At 42.1% G+C, this 22689-nt stretch overlaps 1 protein-coding gene across 3 annotated transcripts in view; it reads right to left on the bottom strand.

Moving 5' to 3' along the window:
• Window positions 1–16823, bottom strand: part of stxbp5a (syntaxin binding protein 5a (tomosyn)) — a 108798-nt gene extending 91975 nt beyond the window's left edge. For all 3 annotated transcript variants that reach the window (XM_085431897.1, XM_085431896.1, XM_085431895.1), the window contains exons 1-3: window positions 16531–16823; window positions 16265–16409; window positions 14004–14101 (exon numbers count right to left, since the gene is read on the bottom strand). In XM_085431897.1, coding sequence (XP_085288023.1) covers window positions 14004–14101; window positions 16265–16402 — 236 coding nt within the window. In that variant the 5' untranslated portion in view covers window positions 16403–16409; window positions 16531–16823. The remainder of the gene's footprint in view (window positions 1–14003; window positions 14102–16264; window positions 16410–16530) is intronic.
• Between the last annotated feature and the right edge of the window lie 5866 nt (window positions 16824–22689).

The following is a 22689-nucleotide window of genomic DNA, read 5'->3' on the forward strand; positions in this document are numbered from 1 at the left end:
TAAGTCACTGATCGGACATTTAGAGCCTTTTCTCTCGAGCTGGGGAAAATTTCAAACATTTGTTTGCAATGTCACTGTCAGCATAAGGAAGAGACACAGAAGCCATCCAGCGCTCTCAGTCGAGGGAGGTGAAATAAATCAATGTCCCAGTGCATGAATCTGCGATCAAACTAAGTTTGGCCAGTTCGTATGGAATAGATTATAATGTAAATGTAGGGCAAGTACAGAAAAATAAAACACAGAGCTCACTTCAGCAGGGCATGGGGACCGACAATAATATCTTCCTCCCAAATAAGAAAGCTAGACTCAGGGCTAAAAGGTGGATTTAAATTCAGGGAGGGGCTTTTGAAATGTTAGCAACAGCAATGACAGGCACTCCAAGCACTGTGAAAGGCCTATACCAGTCGAATTACCTAAAAGTGAGAGGCCACATATATTTCATTCATTTTCATTTCATTCATTTATTTATTCATTTTCAGGCACAACAAATACCTAAATTGAACATAAAATACACAAAACAAAAAACAAAAATTGCCTGAAAAAGGAGTGGGACGAAGAAAACTTATTAAATCCCACCCCTATACTCACTCATCAACAAAAAAAACAAACTTCCCGCAGCTACGCCCATCATTGCATACAGACCACACAGCCTCCTACACTCAACTGCAATTTCCACTGTTGCAAAAGCAGCCGTGGAAATCAGAAAGATTTGAAATTCATGTTGTTTAAATTGAGAGTAAATAGGATTTGTTTGTCTACTTGGATGCTTTCAGACAGACTGAAGACCTTGGTGACACATAACTGAAGTCAGCGGCAACAGCAAGCTGTAAGAGTGCACTTTCTGCTTTTATAAATGTACATGGTTATGTTTTAACTTTTCCATCGCTGCCCCCTTTGTGACCATGGAAACCACAGAAGCTGCAGGACAATACAGGGACTCATTTTGCAGATGGGCTAATGAAGCCTTTTCTCATATAAAAGTAAGACATTTGAGGGTTTTTTTTAAAATGTATTTCCTTTTTTCCCCTTTTTTTGTAGATGCTATTACACTCTGTCCTATCAGGAGATATTAACAACATTAAGTCTTACCAAAGCAAAGCATTTTGTACATGATTCAGCAAAAAAAAAAGGAAGTAAAACACAACCTGTTTGTTTGTTCTAACATCATCTTTCCCCAGACACTGCCCACCAGCTACACTTTATTTTATGTCAAATACTTTCTCTTTGACAAATAATGCACAGTGACAGCCATACAAGTGCTGCTATTTTGTTATTGTGGCACAGCTGCCCCTAGTGTGTTTCTTTACTAAGTTTCTAACATGTTACATATACACAAAACATACAATTTCAATTTATGTGTGTAAGGCCAGTGCAGGAGCAGAGCTCTTAAAAAAAAGAACATCTGAGAGGTCGTTCCAGCGTGGTGAGAAATTTTTCTGTTGGACATAGCCATGAGCAGCTTCAGATGACTGTGCAAAGTATTATCTTAAGGTAAGTGTCATACACACTTTGTTCAGCTGGTGTACACTGCTTAACACTGACTGTGCAACGCGGAGCATGTGCTACAAGTAGGACCAGATTTATCCTGCTCGAAGGTTTTTGCGGCAGTTAAACGACAAACATCTTAGTTGCAGTTAGTTATATCTTCCATAATATGCTTATGAGCAACATAACCCACATGTCCACACTGGCAGTCTAGGTTTGTTAGCTAGAGCTGACAGAGACGCTAATATTCTACAGCTGGAGCTGATTTAGTTGACTATGTAGAAATTAGCCTTTAGCAAAGAAGATAAAAAGCATGACATAGAAGACTCAGACTCAAATTGCATAATCGTACGTCTTGGACCTAAGCTGTGAAGCAATAAAACTATAGGAAACTTTGTGTGTCTGTCACAACAGATGGTTCATTTGTGTGAACGTTAAGGCCTTGCTGAGGTTAACTACACATAAATATAGAAAAGGCAAGGCAAGGACACCTACCTACTGTACGCATGCAGCTCCGTCTCTGTCTACAAGAGTCTTTATCACACACATACACCCACATCTCAGCGCATAAAAACGCAGTGACAGGCAATTCCTCAAGTTCTGGCGCCTTGGGAACCTTTCTGTCTTTCCTCCTTTGCACACTCGCAAAAGGTTCAAATCTGGTTTTAGCCCTCAGGTTTTGGCTGATTTGCAGCTTTACATGTTTTATGTATTCATGCTTACAGAATCATCAGCTGGCCTCACATTATCTGCAAGTGCCCTTTTGATATCAGGATTTATTTTTAGTCAGTGACTCGAGCTGCCCGTTCTCTGAGGCAGCAAGGCAACCTCAAACCATAACTTTCCCAACACCATGATTTGCACTTAAAAACTGCCTTCAGTCCATGCCAAACATTTCTACCGTTTATGTCGCCAATTCTGTATCTATCTTTGACGTGTCACTCCAAAACACTTTATTCCAAAAGACCTGATTAATCATTTTCATTGGCAAACTGTAGTTTTGTTCTTTCTGGACAACAAAAACTCTTCTTGCCACGCTTCCCATTCAGATCAAATGTGTGATATTTCCTGATTTTTTGAACAACAACAGTTGCAAGAGTTACTTTAAGATCCTCTGACTACATGTTAGGTTGTTTTAGACTTCTTTTAAAGCAAGTGACGTGCTATTAGAATGACTTTGCTGGAACAGTCGGTCCTGGACACATCGGTAGTGATTTGAAATCTATACCACTTGTTTGAGTGATTTTCCTTACAGGGGAACGATTACTCTCAAGTCATTTGGAAACCTTTTCAAAAATCTTTTCCCTGGCTCACAGCCATCCAGAAGCCTTTTTGTCAGGGCCTTGGAGAGCTCTTGAAGACGTGAGGGTAAAAGAAAGCAAAGCAAACACCCTAGAAGGAAAAGGTTTAAACAAGACTGGGGTTACCTGCCACTCCTAATGGAGATTTTAATCCCTGATATCTAATCTGGAATTTGTGATTCTAATTTTATGATTTTGAAGAGGTGATAAATGTAGCTATGTACTACAAAATGTCATTATGTTTACTTTACCTGTAGGCTGTATTTTAAAGATCAATTTTTTTAAACGTGTGAAAAACACTGGTAATTTTCATGTAATTTAATTAGATTTACATAATAAAACATCATTAACTAACAATCTATCTGTTTCTGGAGCTTGGCATAATGGCCTTTTTACATTTTGCTTTTAATTAATTGGTCATAACCGTTGTGTTGGGGAAACAAAGCACATGTGGCGAACATTAACATGCGCGTCACCTCTCGCAAGATAAGCTCCTGGATGTCTGGGTAAAGCGATTGGAAGAGGAGAGTGTTCCGAAGCCAAATCATAAGGAAACATATGAAACATTAATGCGGAGGCAGCAGCGGCCCTTGAGACAGAGTGGAAGACTGCCTACAGTGGTTGAGAAGAAATAATTGGATGCAGAGAATAAGTAGCAAAATCAGGAGCTTAGATAAAATAAAATACATTTTAAAAGCACAATGCATAACAGAAGAAAATGTAGAAAAGAGTGAGACAAATACTTCACAGTCATTTCAGAGTCGTGGCCCTACGGAGACCCGGAGGTCACGTCAAAGGCAGGGGGAAAAGCAAGATGACAAAATCTTTGTGCTTCACAGCGTTCTGTAAGCCAGTCCCCCTACAAGCACCACAGGGACTGTGCCAACCTGACAGCATAAGTTTGACTCACCCCCACCACAGTTCCACACATTAACAACAATGTCAAGCAAAACCACCGAGTCTCAACCGCTCACGTCATATTGAAACAAGCACCTGAACAAACACTCGGGTTTTTTTTGCTTATTTTTAGCTCATCAAATGAAGCGTTTTTATCCACTTGAGGAGAAGCCTTTAATTCAGTCCAGTCATTTTGACAGCAAAGCATGTGCGGGACAGTTATGCAGTTACGATTTCTTGCACAAGCTGCTTCTTGCTTTGTGTTATCAGTTCTTTACTGTAGAGAGCAGGCCACAAAGCCATGCTCAGGACACATGTTCACCCTCCCAGACGTGAGGATAAACATGTGTTTACAGACCAGAACAATCCCCTGGCACACACTGTGTGTACTGACGGTAATCGAAGGACATCGCATTCTCATTCAACCTCAAAAATGCCTTTAAATGAATCCCATACTGCGTGTTCTCTGTTGACGTCATGTATGATTTGTTAGATGACAGTGATATTTCAGCGAGACGCCGGATTTCCAGCATGTATGATGAAGTGATATTTATATCCCTTGACAGGGGAGCGCTATCAGCACGCGCCAAAACCTTCTCTTGGAAAGTTGCAAACAACAGCTGGTACTTAACCTACCAAATAATCGGCTATTTATAGGCAAAGGGCAATCTGGAGCTTTTTTTTTTAGCTTTGAAAGGAAAGAAACGAACAGTTTACATGATTTCTGAAGCACCAGCATTTAGTCCTCTGGGAGTCAACCAAAGTGCTACGATAATGAAAGCGACAGACTCACAAATGAAATCAATAGGAAGCATAGGGTTACCACAAGTATCATCACTTAATCGGAAGCCATTCACAATGACACCAAACAATCTATTAGAGTGTGCAGGGTATTTACCTTTAATGCTTGACTCTTGATGACAAGGGACCTGCTGTTGTACAGCAACCGGACAGTGGTCAAAGCTCTTGGTTGCAAGGATGCCGTTACATTAAGAGAAGAATATTGACCAGGACTTACACGAGTGCAAATCAATACAATAGGAACATGATCCTCACAAGTGGCCCAGCCAATGCTGAAAATGCAGCTGTGCGAAATAGATCCTGCCGTAAATCACAACATTCCGACAGAGCTGCGGGCTCTGACTGTCACTCACTCGCTAGGCCGAACAGCACAGCGGCGAGTATGTTATCAAGAGTGGCGTGGTTAAAATGGAGCTCACGTCTCAGATCAAAGATTATCAGTATGTTACAAAATGGGTGATATTTTCACAGTTTTGGCCACTGCTTTGGTTATAATAGAACTACAATCACTGAGAATATTGCTAAGACATGGGATGAAAGCAACAATGAAGTTAAATGAAGCGATAAATGAGCAGCAAATTGATTAGACAGCTAAAAAGGGAAAGTGTGAGGGCCTGAAATGCCTTTCTTAATATCTCACTGAACATGGAAACTGTAACTGTTGGTAAATACCGACATGCTTCCACGCCCTTAAAATTCCTACATACATCTCTAATTTATACAGCAACTCATATGGACTGGTACTTATATAGTTCTTTTCTACTCCAACAGTCCATCGACTGAGCACTCAAAGCACTTTTTAGGAAAACCCATATTCGTCCATCCTCAATTAGATGTCTGTGAAGGTTCTCAGTCATTCAGGTCATCGTAGTCTAAGGAGCTTGGAAAGAAAAGCGTCTTTAAGTTGCTTGAAGACGTTTCGACTCTCATCCAAGAAGCTTCTTCAGTTCTAAAGTCAAATGGTGGGGAGTCCCAGATTTAAGCCAAACAGCCACTTCATAAACGCACGGCACAACATAGAAGAGCCACCTCCACGGGACAAGACTCGGCTGTCTATCTGCATCTAAAGGACAAAGGTCACTCTTTTGAGGATACCAGTGTTCACATTTCGGACAGATAAGACAGATGGTTTGAAAGAGAAGTGAAAGAGTCCATCTATGTCCACTGTGAACGGCCATTTTTGCACAGAGGCGGTGGCTTACGACACCAACTGTCTGCCATCAATAATCCAGTTTTTGGTTTCCCTTCCCAGACGCCTTAACACCCACTCACATCCTGGGCCATTGACTTCAGGAAATCACATGATAGGGTGGGGCTAGGTTTAACAATGAGCTCACCCGAAACCTCGGCTGATTGTGACCTACACCCGTTGTCACACCTTGGCTCGTGTGATTAGGTAGAGGATCAATAGGGGATCCATTGTACCTCTTGGGGGGACACTCCCACAGGGCTTAAATCTGAGACACCATTTGACCTTAGAACTGAAGAAGCTTCTCGGATGAGAGGTGAAACATCTTCAAGCAACTTAAAGAAGTCCAGACGCTTTTCTTTCCAAGCTCCTTAGACCACATCAATTAAAGTTTTGCAGGCAGGATTAAAAATGTCAATCCAAACTTCCTACTGCGTTTGCTCCACTGTCCTGGAAAATGTTAGCTAACCTTATACGGTAACTAAGGTTCCTTCAGGCTAACATAGGGATTTGCTTAGTACCACTAAGCTCACCTTAGTATGACTTTCTACCCATGTTAAAGTGGTCCGAGAGAAAATCAATCTTTTCATGGTTACTTACAGTTAATAATTACAGCTAACACAGACAGTGTAGCTTCACCTGTCCACAAGCAGTCAGAATAAAGCCGGTCAACATCCAGTACAATAGGTACACTCTCCGAGTGCGTGTGTTCAAATATAAACCTATTTATTCTCTCCAGCCCACGTGACACTGTGTATTTTCATTGAGCCACTCAAGCGTTGTCTCCCGTCTGTTGGGAATAATTAGTGCACAGGTTGGTGACCTCTCAGGCATTGCTACTCTGCATCAAACAGTCAGTACATGTGCATTACTTATAGCTTGGTTTCTTTTCATGCAGTGTACAGACAAAAGAATGAAAAAGTGCACATGCATTAACAACCAGCAGATGTAAAATGTGCCTTTGGTCAAAAGCTTCTAGACAGCACTTATTAAGCAGTCCTTCAAGTTCCCACCTTAAATGTGATGAGTCATGGTAAGTAGGAAGGCCTGTGTGTCTGGATGAACTTTACTTTTAGATGTGCACTTTTCCATTAGTTAACTGGTCAAACGGTTTAAACCATCAAAGCCACATGCCTCTCTTTAATGCGCAGACATACACACACTCATCATCCCTGACAAGGCAGGAGTTAACAGAGCAGAGAGACAAGGAGCAAGAGGAGTAAGAGCTGGAGATAAATGTACACTAAATTATTGAGGAGAAGCAACATAGCAGCACAACTTTAATCACCCTAAACCCGGATCCCATTTGGTGCCTGTCAAGGCTAAAGGACTTAAGCAGAACACGCTGTCAGGATATTGGACAGGGGGAAGCAGCAAAAACACTGTTGCGGTACTGATGCAGCAAAATTTTTTTCCATTTCTAAGAACCGATAGAACAGAGGACGCTGAGTGCTTTGGGAGGGCATGAAAGATTCAAACCTGGTACATAAGGGGTCTTTGATTAACAGCACTTCAATACAGCGCACAGCCACAAACACATGCCCTCTTTGTTCCGGTAATAGTGTAAAGTTGATGTGCACAGAACTGACATGAAAGCCACATCTTGGAAGTTCCCTTGTGACCTTACCACGGGCTAAACTTTCAAGACTTTTTTTTTTTGACTATATCACACGGTTATATCGACTGGCAGTTTTAAGACTTAATTTCAACAGATTTTCTCTTCTTTCTCTCCCCCAGTCCTTGTTCTACTTGTGTGAAAAGTAAAATGAGGTCCGCTGGGATGAGATACTAATCCCTCTTTATATTCTGTGATACCAAACCACAATCCTTCATCCCCCATATGCTACTGCCAGCTCTCCAGCTAGCCACTGAGAAGGAAACAAACTATACACTTGTAAATTTAGTAACCTTTCCACCAGAGCAGATTATATGAAATGTGAAGAAATACGTACACTGATGTTTAAGTCACCAATATATAAAATATGCATTTCCCTTCTACACTCAGTTGCTTGCAATTAAGAACCTAAATCACACCACAAAAAAGCAAAGAAAAGAAAGTTTTAACAAAACAGATAAAACACCAAACAACTGAATAAATGGTCTGTGACCTGAAAACAAGCTTTAGCTTTCCCTCCATCTCTAAAGATAGTGCAGCTATGCAGAGAAAAGTAGCCAGAGGATCACTGTAATTATTTGTTAAAGTCGAACTGTACTATGAAAGCAATAATAATAATAACCCAGAACTTATATCACTGGAATCCTCCAAGAGAGTCTCACATATATTGAAATACACGGAAATATTAATAACGTTTCATCGCGAGTTTAATCAAAATAAGAACTTCCCTCGCATACATATGATGAAGCGCTGTAGAGATTGTGAGCTACAACTGAACACTTCCTTTGGTGCATATTATACCAATTAAATTCACGCTTGTATTGCTAAGTAAAAACAATCTGTGTCATTAAGATCACGTCTCAGCAAGATTTTCAAGTGACTGTGGGCAAACGTTGAAGGGTAGCACACTCACTCATTGAATCTGAATCTGCATGCGTGCATGCATGCACGTGCCGTTTCTGCATCCACCAGAGTCTGCTCGCATATACAAATGTTTGCCCTTTTGTGCACGTCACACATTATTTGCATCCGCATCCATTAACATCTGTACAAATCATCTATCATCGTGCGTGTGCATATGTGCAGAGGCACAACTGCATGTTACCTCAGCCACCTCCGGACAGCTATTCTGAAATAATAATTCTGGGGATGAGCGCACGTGCTTCTGTGTGTGTGCCTGTGTGCCTCCATTTGGACGTGTGAGGCCTATGATGTCCTGCGTTTGTCGATGAGATAATCTGGCGGAGCATGGACTGACAATTTGATCTACTGATCTGCGTCTTGCTGGCTCACAGGGAGTCTCTGAGTTATATCGCTGCCATTTCTCCTGGCCACCATTAGTAAAGAGCGATCTCTCTGGGGAGGTGATGCTGCCACAGTGTTAAACACATTTGCTGCAGACCACCCAGAAATTGAAATACATACAGATGACTCTGGTTCCAGTGTTATCACATTCCAAAACTGTAAATGTTTTCTGTCAGCCGGACACTCAGTTTCTATATACTGTTGCTTTGATGCGCAAAAACAATGTCTGATTAAAATCGTGTTCAGTATTACACGTTCTTGCTGACACAGCATAGAAAATATCTGACCAAAAATGAGCAAAAGATTTTCACAGTTGTTGACAGTTTGACACATTTTAGATTGTACTTGATTACTCCAATATACTGAAGTTGGAGATCCTAAACTACGGGTAACTGATCCATGTGTTGATGTCACTTGTCCCATGCTTATCATACGCCTGCAATCTCATATATCGACTACTTCTCTCACCCCAACCAGTCGGAGCAGATGGCCCCGCCCCTCCCTGAGCCTGGTTCTGCTGGAGGTTTCTTCCTGTTAAAAGGGAGTTTTTCCTTCCCACTGTCGCCAAAGTGCTTGCTCATAGGAGGTCATATGATTGTTGTGTTTTTTCTCTGTATGTATTTTTGTAGGGTCTACATTACAATATAAAGCACCTTGAGGCGACTGTTGTTGTGATTTGGCGCTATATAAATAAAATTGAATTGGAACTGAATTATTATGCAGGATATAGCACTTTTTAATGTAAAGACTTTAATGGGTTAAGCACTGCGTTTGAATCCGCTCCAAAGCCCTACCCCTGGTCCTTCTCCCAGTTTTCCTGTCTACAACTGGTCTATTACAATAAAGGCTAACAGCTTCTAAGAGAAGTATAGCAGGTATTAACTGCACGCTTGGTTAGTGTTAGTTTTGTCTTTGGTATGCCAAAGTATCCTGATGATAGTGAACAAGTTACTGAAGCCCAAGTTGCTCCTGAGTGTGAATGTTATACGGAGAGCACTTAGACATATAAAAAAGTGCTTGTGCGAATGTGTGTGTGGATGGCTGAATGAGACATGCTGTATAAAGTGCTTTGAGTATTCAAGTAGAGCAGAAAAGCGCTATACAAGACTCGTATGATGGAGCTCGGCTGGCACATGCGGTTTAATTAAGGCAAAAACTAGCATTACTCTCAGTACTGACACTACTATTATTTAACACAATCCTCTTTTTACTTTTACCCTTCATGTTGATCCACAGCATCACATTAAAAAGAGGTGTGGAGGAAGAAGCAAGAGCATCATTGCAGAATGGTTTCAAGTAGGGCTGCTCAATTAATCGAATTTTAATCACGATTACGATCTGGGCTTTCAACGATCATTAAAAATGACTGAGCCGATTATTAGCCCCTCCCTCATGCTTTACTCTCGCGCTGCTCCGTGTGGTAAGTCAAGCGCACCGCTCTCCATTTCGAACACGCGTCACAACAATTAAGAGGACCCGAGGGAAGCTCGGAAAGCTAAGCAGAAGTTATTTGGAGAGGAGAGTGACTGCCGTTGGTTGAAAAGAGGTTAAAAAAAAAAACTTCAGTGGTGTGGAAACATTATGGGTTGGCGGAGTTAGACGTGGATCAAGTAGACAGTGTGTAAACTTTGCTACGATGTAGTAGCTGCACCACAGAGCAACACTGCAAAGTTGACTAAACATAGATGTTTACATTTTTCATTTATTTCTTATATTGCAAACATTTGCACTGTTATCAGTATTTGCACACTATTTTATATTATTTTTTAAAGTCATTATTCAATACATTGTTATTGTTAACCCTTTAAAGCCGGTCAGAGCAGCACACTCCGTTTTGCGTAACTATTTTTAAATCCCTGTAGAACCTGAACCGCTAAGCTAGCGCAATAATTTGTTTTGCATATGAAACCGGAGGAGTTGTACTTACATCTTATGCCATCAGCTTGTCCTCGGTCACGGTTTCCTTCCACATAAAGCTTTGCAAAAATTGCATAAAAAGCGCTTGCAGGAACAAAAACATAATATTCCAGAAACACGCTTTGCCGATCCATCAGCTGTTCCTAACACTTCCCACTTTGAAAAAGACAACTCGAACTATCGCATTTCCTGCCCGAAACCGGAAGTGATGTCATTTTTGCGGAAAATGTAGTTTTTTACTTGTAGGCCTTAAGTAAAAAACTATACTATACTATACTTATACTAGTGTTTTTATAAGTCATGTTTGACTCTATACTTTTCTGAATAGTTGCTGGGATGCTTAGAACTCGAATTGCACAGCTGGAAATAGTTTATTTTGATGCACGTGCTGTTTTCTTTGCAAATTTTCATCATAGGATTGTTTTTTTTGTTTTTCCTGCAGTATATAAAAATTGCTGTATCTCCAAAATAAAACTATGAAGACACTCAAAATAAATTTCCTGTTGTTGTAAACTATTTTTTGCAACTTTTTTGTATTTAAAGTTTTGAGGGATAAACCTCTTAAATTTCTCCAAGTAGAAATATATGTAAACAAAACAAAAACGATTTTCAATTTTTTTGTAGTTTATTGCACTTGTTTGCAATTAATGTAGTTACTATGGACTTAATGCATACATATTATTAAAATATGGGCTATAACAGTTGTATTGATGTATAGCAACTTGAAATGCTCCCACAAATGGCACTACAGCATGTACAAAAAAAATAATATAAGCTCTGGCGGACTTGGTTCTATGGTAGGTCTTAAAGGGTTAAATAAATATCGTCAAATAATCGTGATCTCAATTTCAGTGAAAATAATCGTGATTATCATTTTTGCCATAATCGAGCAGCCCTAGTTTCAAGCTAAATGCTCGTTTTATCTTTTAACCTTTTCATTTTTATGAATGCTGGAAGCCAAGATTGCAACAGCTTTTTTTTTAGTCCGGTGAAAAGCTAATCTTCTCATCTTTTTGTCTTATGTTGATGGCCTTGTGGTTAACCTCCTGGTAAACACTAAAAGGGCCTCTGCAGTGTTCATTGAAAAGTAGCGTCATCAGAAAGTATTTGGCCAAGAAATAAAGGGCATAGGAAACAAGGGAAGCTTTCTTTTTTTTTTTGCTCCTCCACCTTCATCAGAAACACTGTCTCATCACTAAAACCACTAAAAAAACTGCTTTATTAATTCAGCATTTTGCAATCTTGCTTATTTTTGAAAATACACAGCTAATCCAAAGGATAGCTAATGTGGGGTGACTGCTTGCACAGCAAATTCCGTTGTTTTTTTTAAATGCTTATGACTTCTTTTTGCTGTTGATACTGTGCAGAAAACAATTGAGTGTGTGTCTCTGTGTGTGCACTTGGGCATATCTGTCTCACTGCATTACCACACACAGATCAATAAGGATTCTATTCTTGGCCATTAGATCTTGAAAAAAAGGGATAGCCTGCCTCTCTCACTCTTCCCTAGCTATTCCCCCTCTCTCTCTGCTCTTCCTGGTTTATTGGCCTGTTCTTTCCACGGGCTCACCAGCCAAGCTCTTTCTCTATTTCCCGTCTTTCCCTCCTCCAGATAACACCAAAGGGACATTGTCATCTTCCCAAGTGGACGCTGAAGCCAGAGGCAGAGTGAGTGGTGAGCAGCCAATACGAGGCAGTTTTGGGGGACCACAGAAATGATTGGCTTTATGTCTACAGGGATGAGACATATCCTCAGAGAACACAAACACCGACATGTATCGCACATGTGTACACATCAGTGCACGCCTCCCGTTTGTGCTGTAATTTTCAGTGCTTTGCCACGTTGCCAGGCTGAGGCCCTTGATCTTCCTGTAATCCTTCATGGAAGAGGGGTGCAGCCAAATGTCCTGGCAGGCCAACCAGGCAAACAAACACACATATACACACACTCACACAGACGTCGATATCCATGAGAAGCCTCTCATGGCCCGCCAGGGCTTAGATGTGACCATGTGTATCAGCACAGGGAATCCCTGGATGCCTTTCCAAAACCTGCAACCAGCCAAAACTTCAACGAAATCACAACCTGCCACAAGACCCACATCCGGCAGCTCAGCACTGCACAATTTATGAATCGCAAAAGCTCGAACTACCCCGCCTGCATCTGCGCCACAGTGGTGTCGCTGTCATCAGATAAAGAGACAGGGCTGACTAAACAGTAAAATAACGGGGGAGGAGAACCAACACCAAGGAGCAGATAGATGACTTCTAATTCACCTTCCACTGACTCTGATAAGACTCTATCTGATCCACATCACTCAAACACAAAAGAGATCCCTCAGTTCATTCAGTTTCAAAGTGACCAATTACAGCCAGCAGGAAACATCTGACAAGATCATTCGACCAAAGTCGGTATAGTCTGAGTATAGGCTGACTCGCTATAAACTTCTTCTTCCTACTTTGGAAGTAATGGGTAATGTACCAGAAAGCAAGACACAAGCCCTATTGAGCTTATCCCCCTTAACATAGTTCACCTACCAAAGCAGGAATTTCTACTTGTATCTACTAATACAAGTGATCGAATCTGCTCTAGTCCAGTTAAGGTTTATTTTGAATCTGTAAAGCTTTAGGAACATACAGTTATCGCTTTAAAATGTGGTGTGCCTACCATCTCACTCAGTCTGTCTTAAAACATTTAAAAGGTACACAGGCTGCCCATCTTTTTAAAAAAAATCTGGCAAACATGGTTCAGTAGACTCTCATGCTCATCATCATCCTCCCTTTTTTCCAGTGCAAGGTGAACGAGACTGAGTCACAACCATACCTGCCAGCAGGTGGGAAAGAAGGACAGCCAGGCGGACCGCTCTTAATCACACCGTAATGAGCTGGCAAAGGTTGTCGGACAGGCAGGAGAACACACAGAGGACCTGTAAAAACGGCCTCACACAGGCAAGTTCGCGGGCGTTCTCTGAAGTTATATGACTCCCTGTGGTGCCATTTCATCGCAAGCTGTTGTCCCTGTTTGTGTTAACGTCCTCATATTGCAAGAAAGCCGATGCGAGCTAACACACGTGCCGAACGGCAACACGTATTTCAATATGTGGGGTCTGTGTGGGCTTTGCTTTGATTTAGCATTCGGCACAAGGGTGCAAGAATGTAGCACGGTCAAGGTCTAAAAAACAGCTAAACTGTGAAATTCAGTGAAGGTAAATGTGGTCTATATTTTATGCATTGTCTCGCCTTGGGATAATATCTGGATGTTGGACTTTAAGTTGAAGAGAAATCAAACACTGAAGCTCGCAAACCCAAGAAACCCACCTTTCCAAAATCCCTCTAAGATACTGAAAACCAGCCAACATACAGGAGCGTCTGACAACAGCAGCTGAGGGGACTGTTCACTTACCTGCTGCTGCCTCACAGGGATGCACCTACCCAAAGGAGCTGCCACGGGCCACAGCAGCTCATAGAGGCTCAGCGGCAAGTAAAAGGATACAATCTGAGAGCTCCACTCTGGGTGCCAACGGCCAATATCTTCTGCACAGGGTCAAAAGCCATGGACGACGGCTGATAGGGGAAGCCATGACGGACAGTCTGGTGCGATACGTAGAAAAATGAAGAAGAAGAAAGAAGGGAAAGAAAAAGAAAATGTGTTAGAGAATATCAATTTGCATTTCACAGCAGGGGTGTTGTTTTGTCAGTGGATGCCACACACCTGACTTTGATAAACAAATAGCCCAGACGGATGCGAAGAGTGTTATGAAAGAAATATAAAAACTGAAATTGTGCAGACAAGGGAATATTAAAAAAAAAAAAAAAAAAGATAGAACAAATGCTCTTTCTGTGCACAGATATCCTTTTCTTAATGATAGGTATGATATTTGGACTCGCTTTTTTGGTTCCGTTTATAATCACTGGCCTAATTTGAGATTTCATCTCTCTCTCATTTCCCTCTTTTTATGTTGTTTTCCTTCTCTCGCTGCCTCCCACGTGCAGTCGTGATAACACTTAAAGTCTGGAAATAAAATACATGGAGAAAAAAAAACATGGATAAGGAGGAATCAGGTTATGATTAGCTTTTGTTTCTTCTTTACGGTATGCGACGCATTATAAGGTGTTCCTGGTTCACTCTGTGCATTTCTGTGAGGGTAGTTTTATGGCATCAGTCAGCCGGCGGTGGGCTGTTGGATTTGTTTACTTAGTGACAGAAGGCTAAAGTACATTACATAAGAAGCACTCGGTGCACCAGAGACACCTGCCTTCCTCGTAGAGAGACATTACAGAGAGATCCTGTCCAGACAGACAGCAAAGGTGCAAGAGTGAGCCTGAAGTCTTGTTCAAAGGCACTTCAATCAGACGTCTTGCTGTTGACAGACATATTTAGGCTGCAGTGGCTATAAAACCTGCAGTCTTTAAGCTGGTCTGTCTAGTCACCAAACCCCAACGTCCCCAAAGCCCTCGGGTATGTTGACATGATTCTAGATTATTTTCCCGTGTTTACTTCACGCGCTCTCAACGTAACACTTCTTACTGATGTTAATCTCCCTGGATTTGCACCTCTGTTATGTGACTACTAAAATACACGAGGACAAAAAGTCTTTTAACACACAAGAAAAGACTTCATCGTGCAAATATGCTAAAGCAAATCAATGGCAGTGTCATGTTTTTCCAGCAACCAGACATAACGAAGGATATCACACATAGATGATTTCAAATATATCAAAAACATTAGGTGGAATAAGCAAAAAAGCTTCACAAGCATACAATTTAAATATGTTGGGAAATCAATGAGAAGCACACAGTGGGGTCTATTAAAAGGGCAATTAGAAAAGCTGCTGAGGAAACTCTGAATTGACTTAACAGTAGCATGCACGTCATGTAAACTGGACGGGTATTATCCCAATTATCCCATCTACTACTGTGGTCAATACAGACAGAGGAGGGAGAGCCTTTTTTAATCTCCCAAGCAGGCCTGTACTCACTTCAGGCGCCATCAGTCCCCAATGATCTGGGGATAAAGTGGTCTGTGTTTAGGTGTGGATGAGGGAGACCGAACGGAGGGGGGGTGCAGGGATGTGTGAAAGAGAAAAGACGAGGGAGAAGAAGGGAATGGAGAGACACTGCGTGGAAAAGACAACACGCACAGTGCCACACGTTCGCTTACACACGCACATCAATCACAAACCAATGTTTTACTAATCCAAACCAACAGATTATGCAAGAGGGGATCAGTTCAGCCCAACCCCTCGATATGACAGTTCATGCCATGCGCACATGCAGAAAAGTCCGGGATTTTCACAGAGTACACTGGCGCAACCCTAACCCTACCATACCCCGTGTTGCTCGATGATTTTAAAAAAGCTCGAAGTACATTACTTAACAAAAACATAAACAATCGAATAGAAACTTGCAGCTGGTCGGTGCAGCGCACTCGCCAAACAGCATGCGCATCGTAGCTGCCTATGTTGCACTGTTTATGCGCATAGGATGTGATCTTTCTGAAATGGACAGGCTGCTCGCCAAATGTTCATTAAATCTTTAATGAGCACGTGCTTGTTGTAGTTTAGAAGAAGACTGCAGTGTAAAACGCTTTGCGGCTAATAAATAATTCCGTGGAGCTCCACTTGCACCATCCGTGTTCTGAGATGGGATAAGTGCAAAACATTGCCTGCAATAAATATCATTAGCGCTAAAAGCCAATACGCAAACAGCTGTATGATTGGAAAAAAAAGAAGAAAAATCTCCAGTCTCGCCCACCTTGCAGAGCTGGAAATGCTCGGACTGGAGGGTCTCCTGGATGAGATGGTTCTCTTGTGGCCCCACTTGGACAGACGGCGTGGAGGAGGACACCTCTTTTAAACCGTCCAGCACCTTCCTGATGTTGAACTTCTTCATTTTCAGACTGCAGAACACAGAATTGAAATCACCCGCAATAATAATGATTTTAAAAAAAGATAAAGGGAATGGCCACTTTATTTCTCTCACACACACGCGTGCGCTCTGTTCCCCCCTGTGGCTCTTACATTTTAGTGCTTATTATTTATCGCAGTCTCCATGCTGGAAAGCTCAACGCGCGCACCGCACAGGTCAGGTCGCCGCTTGAGGTGTTTCTGGAGAGGGGGCGGTGGGGGTGCTGGTGCGTCGGTGTAATTTGCTCCTTGGAGTCCGTGCTGTGCCCCACTGCGTCTCCGTTCTTCCTCTCGGCGTCCCTCCCCTCCCCTCTCGACTGTGTGCGCCGCTCAGCCAAGGCGGAAACGCAGCGCGGCGGCGGTGGTGGTGATGCTGCTGCTGCTGCTGCTGACGCTCTTGCGCATGTCTGACAGAACAGGCTTCAACACAAATCCCGCCACCTTGCCAACCCCCTCTCTCTCTCTCTCTCTCTCTCTCTCTCGCTCTCTCCCTCTTGTTTCATCGGCCCCAGCGACAACGCCCCCTCCCTCCCCTCCCTGTCACGCACGTATAGTAGGTTTTGCTCCACTGCACCTGGTGATGCTGGTGAGCCTGGGATGCAGCAGCGTTGAGAGAGTCTGTGTGGAGACAGACGAGCAAACAAACCGGGGCTCAGTGCCATTATTTCCAATACACCCTTGCCTTAACCTCTCCGCCTCTTTTTATGTGCTTGCGTGGAAGATTCGCCATATTAAGGGTCACGCACAACAGATGATGGATGTGGAAATCAGTTGTTTTTTTTAAGCGAAAGAAATGGTTGTGCCAGGCTCAGCAATAAAAGACAGTCACAACAATATTAGAGCTGCATTTTGAACAGTTTTTGGGGGGCTTGGAGAAAAATGATAACATGAAGGACAAAATCATCCACTTTCAATCTATATTTAATTTTTTAGGATTTCTTTTTCCTGCTTTTTAAAGACGTTATTGCGCTCCCTGTGCTGTTTGATTTCATTATTTATTTATTTATTGGCGAATGCTGCAAGGAGCGTTTGCAGAGAGGGAGCCACGTTAAGTAGCCCAACAGCTGAGCAAGCAAATGCGTCTATCAGTATCCATAGCAATGACTGTGTCCATCCTAGTGGAAGTTTACGCGCTCAACCGAGTTCCACGGCTACAACGCAAGAGCAAGACTTCATAGTCCAAAGCTGATGAAAAGGAAGGAGTTTGGAAATGTCTGGAACCGTATGGCATGTATGTCTCTCAACACAATAGATCTAATCTTTATCATTCTGTTTAAGATTAGATGTTGAACACATGTTTAATCCTACTTATTTTAAAGGAATTAACACTCTAATGTGTGTTTGCTGTCTTTATAGATTTGAGACTAACATTCACATGAGTCAGCAACAAAAGAGGGGCTCTGACTTTAGCTGTTCCACATACTTTTTCTGAAAGAACTTTCATATTTGCCATCTAGTGGATATATTGAGGGATAGCATGCCAGACGGTTGAAAGCTTTGAACTATGGAGGGTGTATGTCCCACCACCAAAGCATGGAGATCCTCCAAAGATTTAAGATATGCAGAGTCCGTGACATATGATTGTTAATACCTTGTGTGTATCGGACTTAGAATAGACTGGTGAGTATTGAAGAGCTGGACTCTGACCCTTCAAATCTACCAGTACAAGGGCACCAAAGATTTGAGATGTGTGCAAACAGTATTTAGATAGTCAATCCAATTCAGTTTTATTCCAATAGCACCAAATCAAAACATAAGTCACCTCAAAGTGCTTTATGTTGTAAGATAAAGACCCTACAGTAATACAGAGAAAACAGCAACAATCAAGTGCCTCCCCTTTGAGCAAGCAGTTGGTGACGGTGGGAAGGGAAAACTCCCTTTTAACAGGAAGAAACTTCTAGCAGAACAAAGCAAAGGGAAGGGCAGCTATCTGTTGTGACCAGTTGGGGGTGAAGGGAGGAAGACAGGATAAAAAAATACTGTTTTTATACACTTCTGTAAACCTTTTTCACCTCACACCTAGATTAGCCAAGGCTTGATTCATGAGCTCACAGTTGCCCTTAAAGAGTAATAACATATAAAATATGTCTCCACATAAACACAGTCACTTCACAGAGTCCCGTGATCATACCTATTCGGTACCTTGCGCAGTCTGTAGTCTACCAGGAGCAGCTGCTATCGAGATCTAACGCTCACACAACTTTAGCACCAGGTACGATTCTCCTGAGCACTGAAGTGAGTTGAGTGCAGCACCCTGGTACAGCTGTGTATGTAAGGTCACAGATGAAGCACGAGCCTTGACAAGCTCATGCTTGAGTGACACAAATGTTGCCACCTGTTTGGGTTGTTTGCTAACACTCTCATCTTAGACAGGTGCCCTCGAGCAGCATGTGTGCAGCAGTGGAAGTAATAGCTGTGTGTCTGCGCTCGCTAGCACCTGATGCCATTTCTGTCCTAAAGTGGAGAAAGTGAGGGGGGGGGGGATGCATTTCTGCGACTCCTGCAACAGCATATTGTAATCAAAGCTGATATAATGAGCTGGTCTATATGTGCTTTTACGTAAGCAGTCCTTTGAGTGAGCTTGGTTTGATGTAAAGGATGCATCGAGGAAATGAAGGCGCTTCTGAACAAAACGAATCAAAAACATCTGAAGAGGACCAAAGGGAGAGGGAGCAAATTATAAAATCAGCAATCATATCAAGTTGGCTCGAGAACAATTGTTGCCACGCTGATTTGCATAATGAACTGAAATTGACCGTGCAGACCTTCCAACCCCAACCGATATCTCCTGATCCAGAATACATTATGCCGCCAAACAAAGAGGTCCTTATTAGGTGATGCTTGCATGCGTGTGAGTGTGTGTTGTTGGGCTCACATGGTGACACTGACATCAGTGATTTAATTTGGCACCATTGTGTTGTAGCCTGGCCATTCATCTGGCTACGCCATGTGTGTTTGTGTGCGTGTTGTATTTAAAGTGCTTTGTGCTCTTTGTTAAGGTTACCGAGGCAGCGCAGTGTGCGAGGACTTTTTAGGAGTCAAAATGTAAATAAAGCAGGATTCACGGGATTTATAATCCCATGTAACATTTAAGATATACAGTAATAGTTGCTAATATGGTTTTTCTTGATGATTTCTTTTGATTTCTGCAAAGTCTGAAACAGGTTTTCCTACTATGTCCATTCTTTTGGGCCATTAAGGACTTCTTACCTTAAGAACTTCCTGTAAGACCGGAGGTGAATAGGGTACACAGTCATTAATTTGCAGGAAAAGAATGTTTCAAAGTTTATTTAACCTCCTAGGATCTGGCGTCCACATATGTGGACATCACATTTTGGGTTATTTAGACCAAAATACTCAATTTTGCTCTCCTAGGACCTGACATCCACTTACGAGGACGTTGTACTGCTACTGTTCTATCAAAATTTTAAACAAATATCCTCATATGTGGCTCTTATTTTTTTTAAAAACCAAAATAAGGTAAAAAAAAATAAAAATCTGGTAATTCTTTGTTTTTACATTCATCAGGCCCCAATATGCCCAAATATCAAAGAGAAATAAAAAATGCATGCCGTGGAAGAGTTCGGGTCTTAGGAGGTTAATGTAAATTAAAAAGAATTAAAAAATAAGTGTACATGTCACATTTTTGTTTTAGACATGCATGTACCAGCCAATCATGGTTCTCTACTAGGCACTTGCCACTACTTGTTATCAATGTATTGAAATGTCCCCATATTTGAAATATTTTCTCCTAGAACTGTATCATGAAGAAACATAGAGGCGGAGGCACTGGATCTGTCAGCTTAAGTCAAGAAACTCACCCCAGTTTCTGGACAAACATGCATTAGTGGGGAACGTGATGACATCCATACAACGGGCATACTTTTTATGGCCGTTTCATGTATTTGGCTGCACGTACACTGATTAAGCCTAAATTTGTATCTATGCGCTCTTCATGAACGATACCCAGGAAGAGAACTGCACGTGGGCCAATTACAGCAGAGCACAGCTTCTTGCTTCAGTGGTCCCTCCATTATCTGCGAAAAACCATCTAATGCTGCTGACCCAGCTATATATATGCAAACTGAGCTGTTATACACACACAGACTCTGAGCCTATTCGCTGCTCATTCCAGATCAGAGATGATCAGCACTGATATCTATTTTCAGCAGTTCTGAAGAAACAAATCTTAGACTCAAAATACATATTTTATGCCTCTAATTTACACATACCCAGTTGTAAAACATGTTGCTGGACAGCAGATTACAAAGAAAATTGGAAAAAAATCCACCTCAGCATGCAAATTTGCATATATTACACAGATGTTTGGATAAAGATGATAAATACGCATTTTTATCCTACATACATACATCTATCTGCATAATGCTGCTGCGATCCTGTAAAAAAAGGCTTAACCATTCTGATTATGTATTAATATGTGTACTTTATCCTCAAATAATACACATATGCCCTAAAAGTAAGTCTCTTTACACATAGAATACCTCAAGTGGATTTCAGCCCCTTATAATTGTACTGACCTAACAGGGATGCACCTTGTCACATGAGCAAGGATGAGCCTTCCCTAGCACCACAATATGCCGTTTCAGAGCTCAGCATCACAGTAAGCCCTATATGACCCTTATACCAACAAAGTCCCTGTGCTGTCTGGCAAAAGTGAAAAACCCAGAGGGAGGCAGGGGACAATATCAGGTTGCAGAGAGTTGAGGCGTCTGCCTGTCATGCAGAAGGACTGGAGGGACAGCACCCTCTGCCCTCACTGACAGCTGTAGTTAATCAAGCGAATCATAGCACACCTGAGTTTAATGCTTATGACCCAAACCCTCCCTGCAGCATTCAACCACTGTTTCCTTATACAAGCACTCTGACAAATGACAAGACGTACAACATCATTACACAAAGCCTTTACGTAACTCACACACACATAACGCTGGGAGCTTGTGACTGAAAGGAACCAGCAGACAAAGCTCACAACAGTTTTTGGCAATGAGAATGCCAAACTCACCGCTCAGTAGTCAGGAAAGCTAAGAGGGAAGCTATCTAGCTAACAAAGCCACGCGTGATACACACATACACTAGAGCAGTCCCAGAAGGATTGACTTTAATGAGCAAATGCCCTTGAGAAAACATTTGATTGTTTCTGCCTGGCTAAATGGGAGGATGTTTCAGCGACAAATGTTCAGCGCACAAACGCACGTGTTGGCGCATTACATGAGGAAGGTAACAAAATGTACACACTTCATTCTAACCAATAACACTTATAAATAGGGATGAGAGGATAAAAGACGGGAGATGGGAGGTGGAGAGATTGAAAACACTATAAAGCCTCCATCATGTTCATAGTTCTTGTGATCAAAAGCAAGAGAAGAGAAGTCTCCTGCAGGCGAACACAACAAGACGTGTTTTGCAGTTTTCTCTTCAAGGTCATGAGATTATGTGTCTTCAATGAGTCAGACATGTCTCATACTGCTGATTGTGGTTTGCGTGATTGTACGTGTGCGCGCGCAGTCATGTTTGTGCTAACAGCTCAGAGGATAGACGTAACACATTAGCCTGTCTCCACTCGGGGCAGCACAGCTGGTATCAACTCCGATAATCAGGCAAAGTGATAGGTTGACCGTTAACACACACACACGCACACAGGCACAGGGTATGGCATACACTGGGTGTTGCCAGTGTTACCAGTGCAGTGACACAGAATATCTGAGAGAATAGATTTTTGAGTAACCGCAGTTGGCCCAATTCGGCCAAAATTGAGTTTACTTGAGCCAGTCGTCTGGAGGTTGAAGAGACACGAGAGGTGAACAGCTCTTTATCCTCACATCCATGTCCCTGACTCACTGAGTGGGTGTGTGTGACCAACTACTAATGCTGGTCACAGTCCAGTGAAGTCAGTCAACAGAAGGCAAACATGACTTTACAGCTATTACATCAGACAAGGACTTGAATGTAGCCATTGCTACCATCTTCCCTTACATATACCCTATGTAGAGATAAATATAAGGGGGGGGGGGGGGAAGAGGCGCCAAGAGTTTGTGTGTCTCTCTGTTTGAGAGGGAGAGAGACAGAGGTCTTCTGTCCTGTTATCTGAGATAGCAATAATCAATGTGAAGCACAGGCAGGTTATCGATGACTCCCTTGCACAGCTGGCCCCAATTGGTCCAGCTCTAATCAATTCACACTTTATCATTTACACTTTATCATGACCGTGGCTGTGTCGCTGAGGTGCTGTGTCCTCTTTATCCACACATTAAT

This window comes from Copadichromis virginalis, linkage group LG15 (assembly GCF_057382275.1).
Source record: "Copadichromis virginalis isolate Kocher_CV1m ecotype Utaka linkage group LG15, C_Virginalis_male_GT1.1, whole genome shotgun sequence".
NCBI lineage: Eukaryota > Metazoa > Chordata > Actinopteri > Cichliformes > Cichlidae > Copadichromis > Copadichromis virginalis.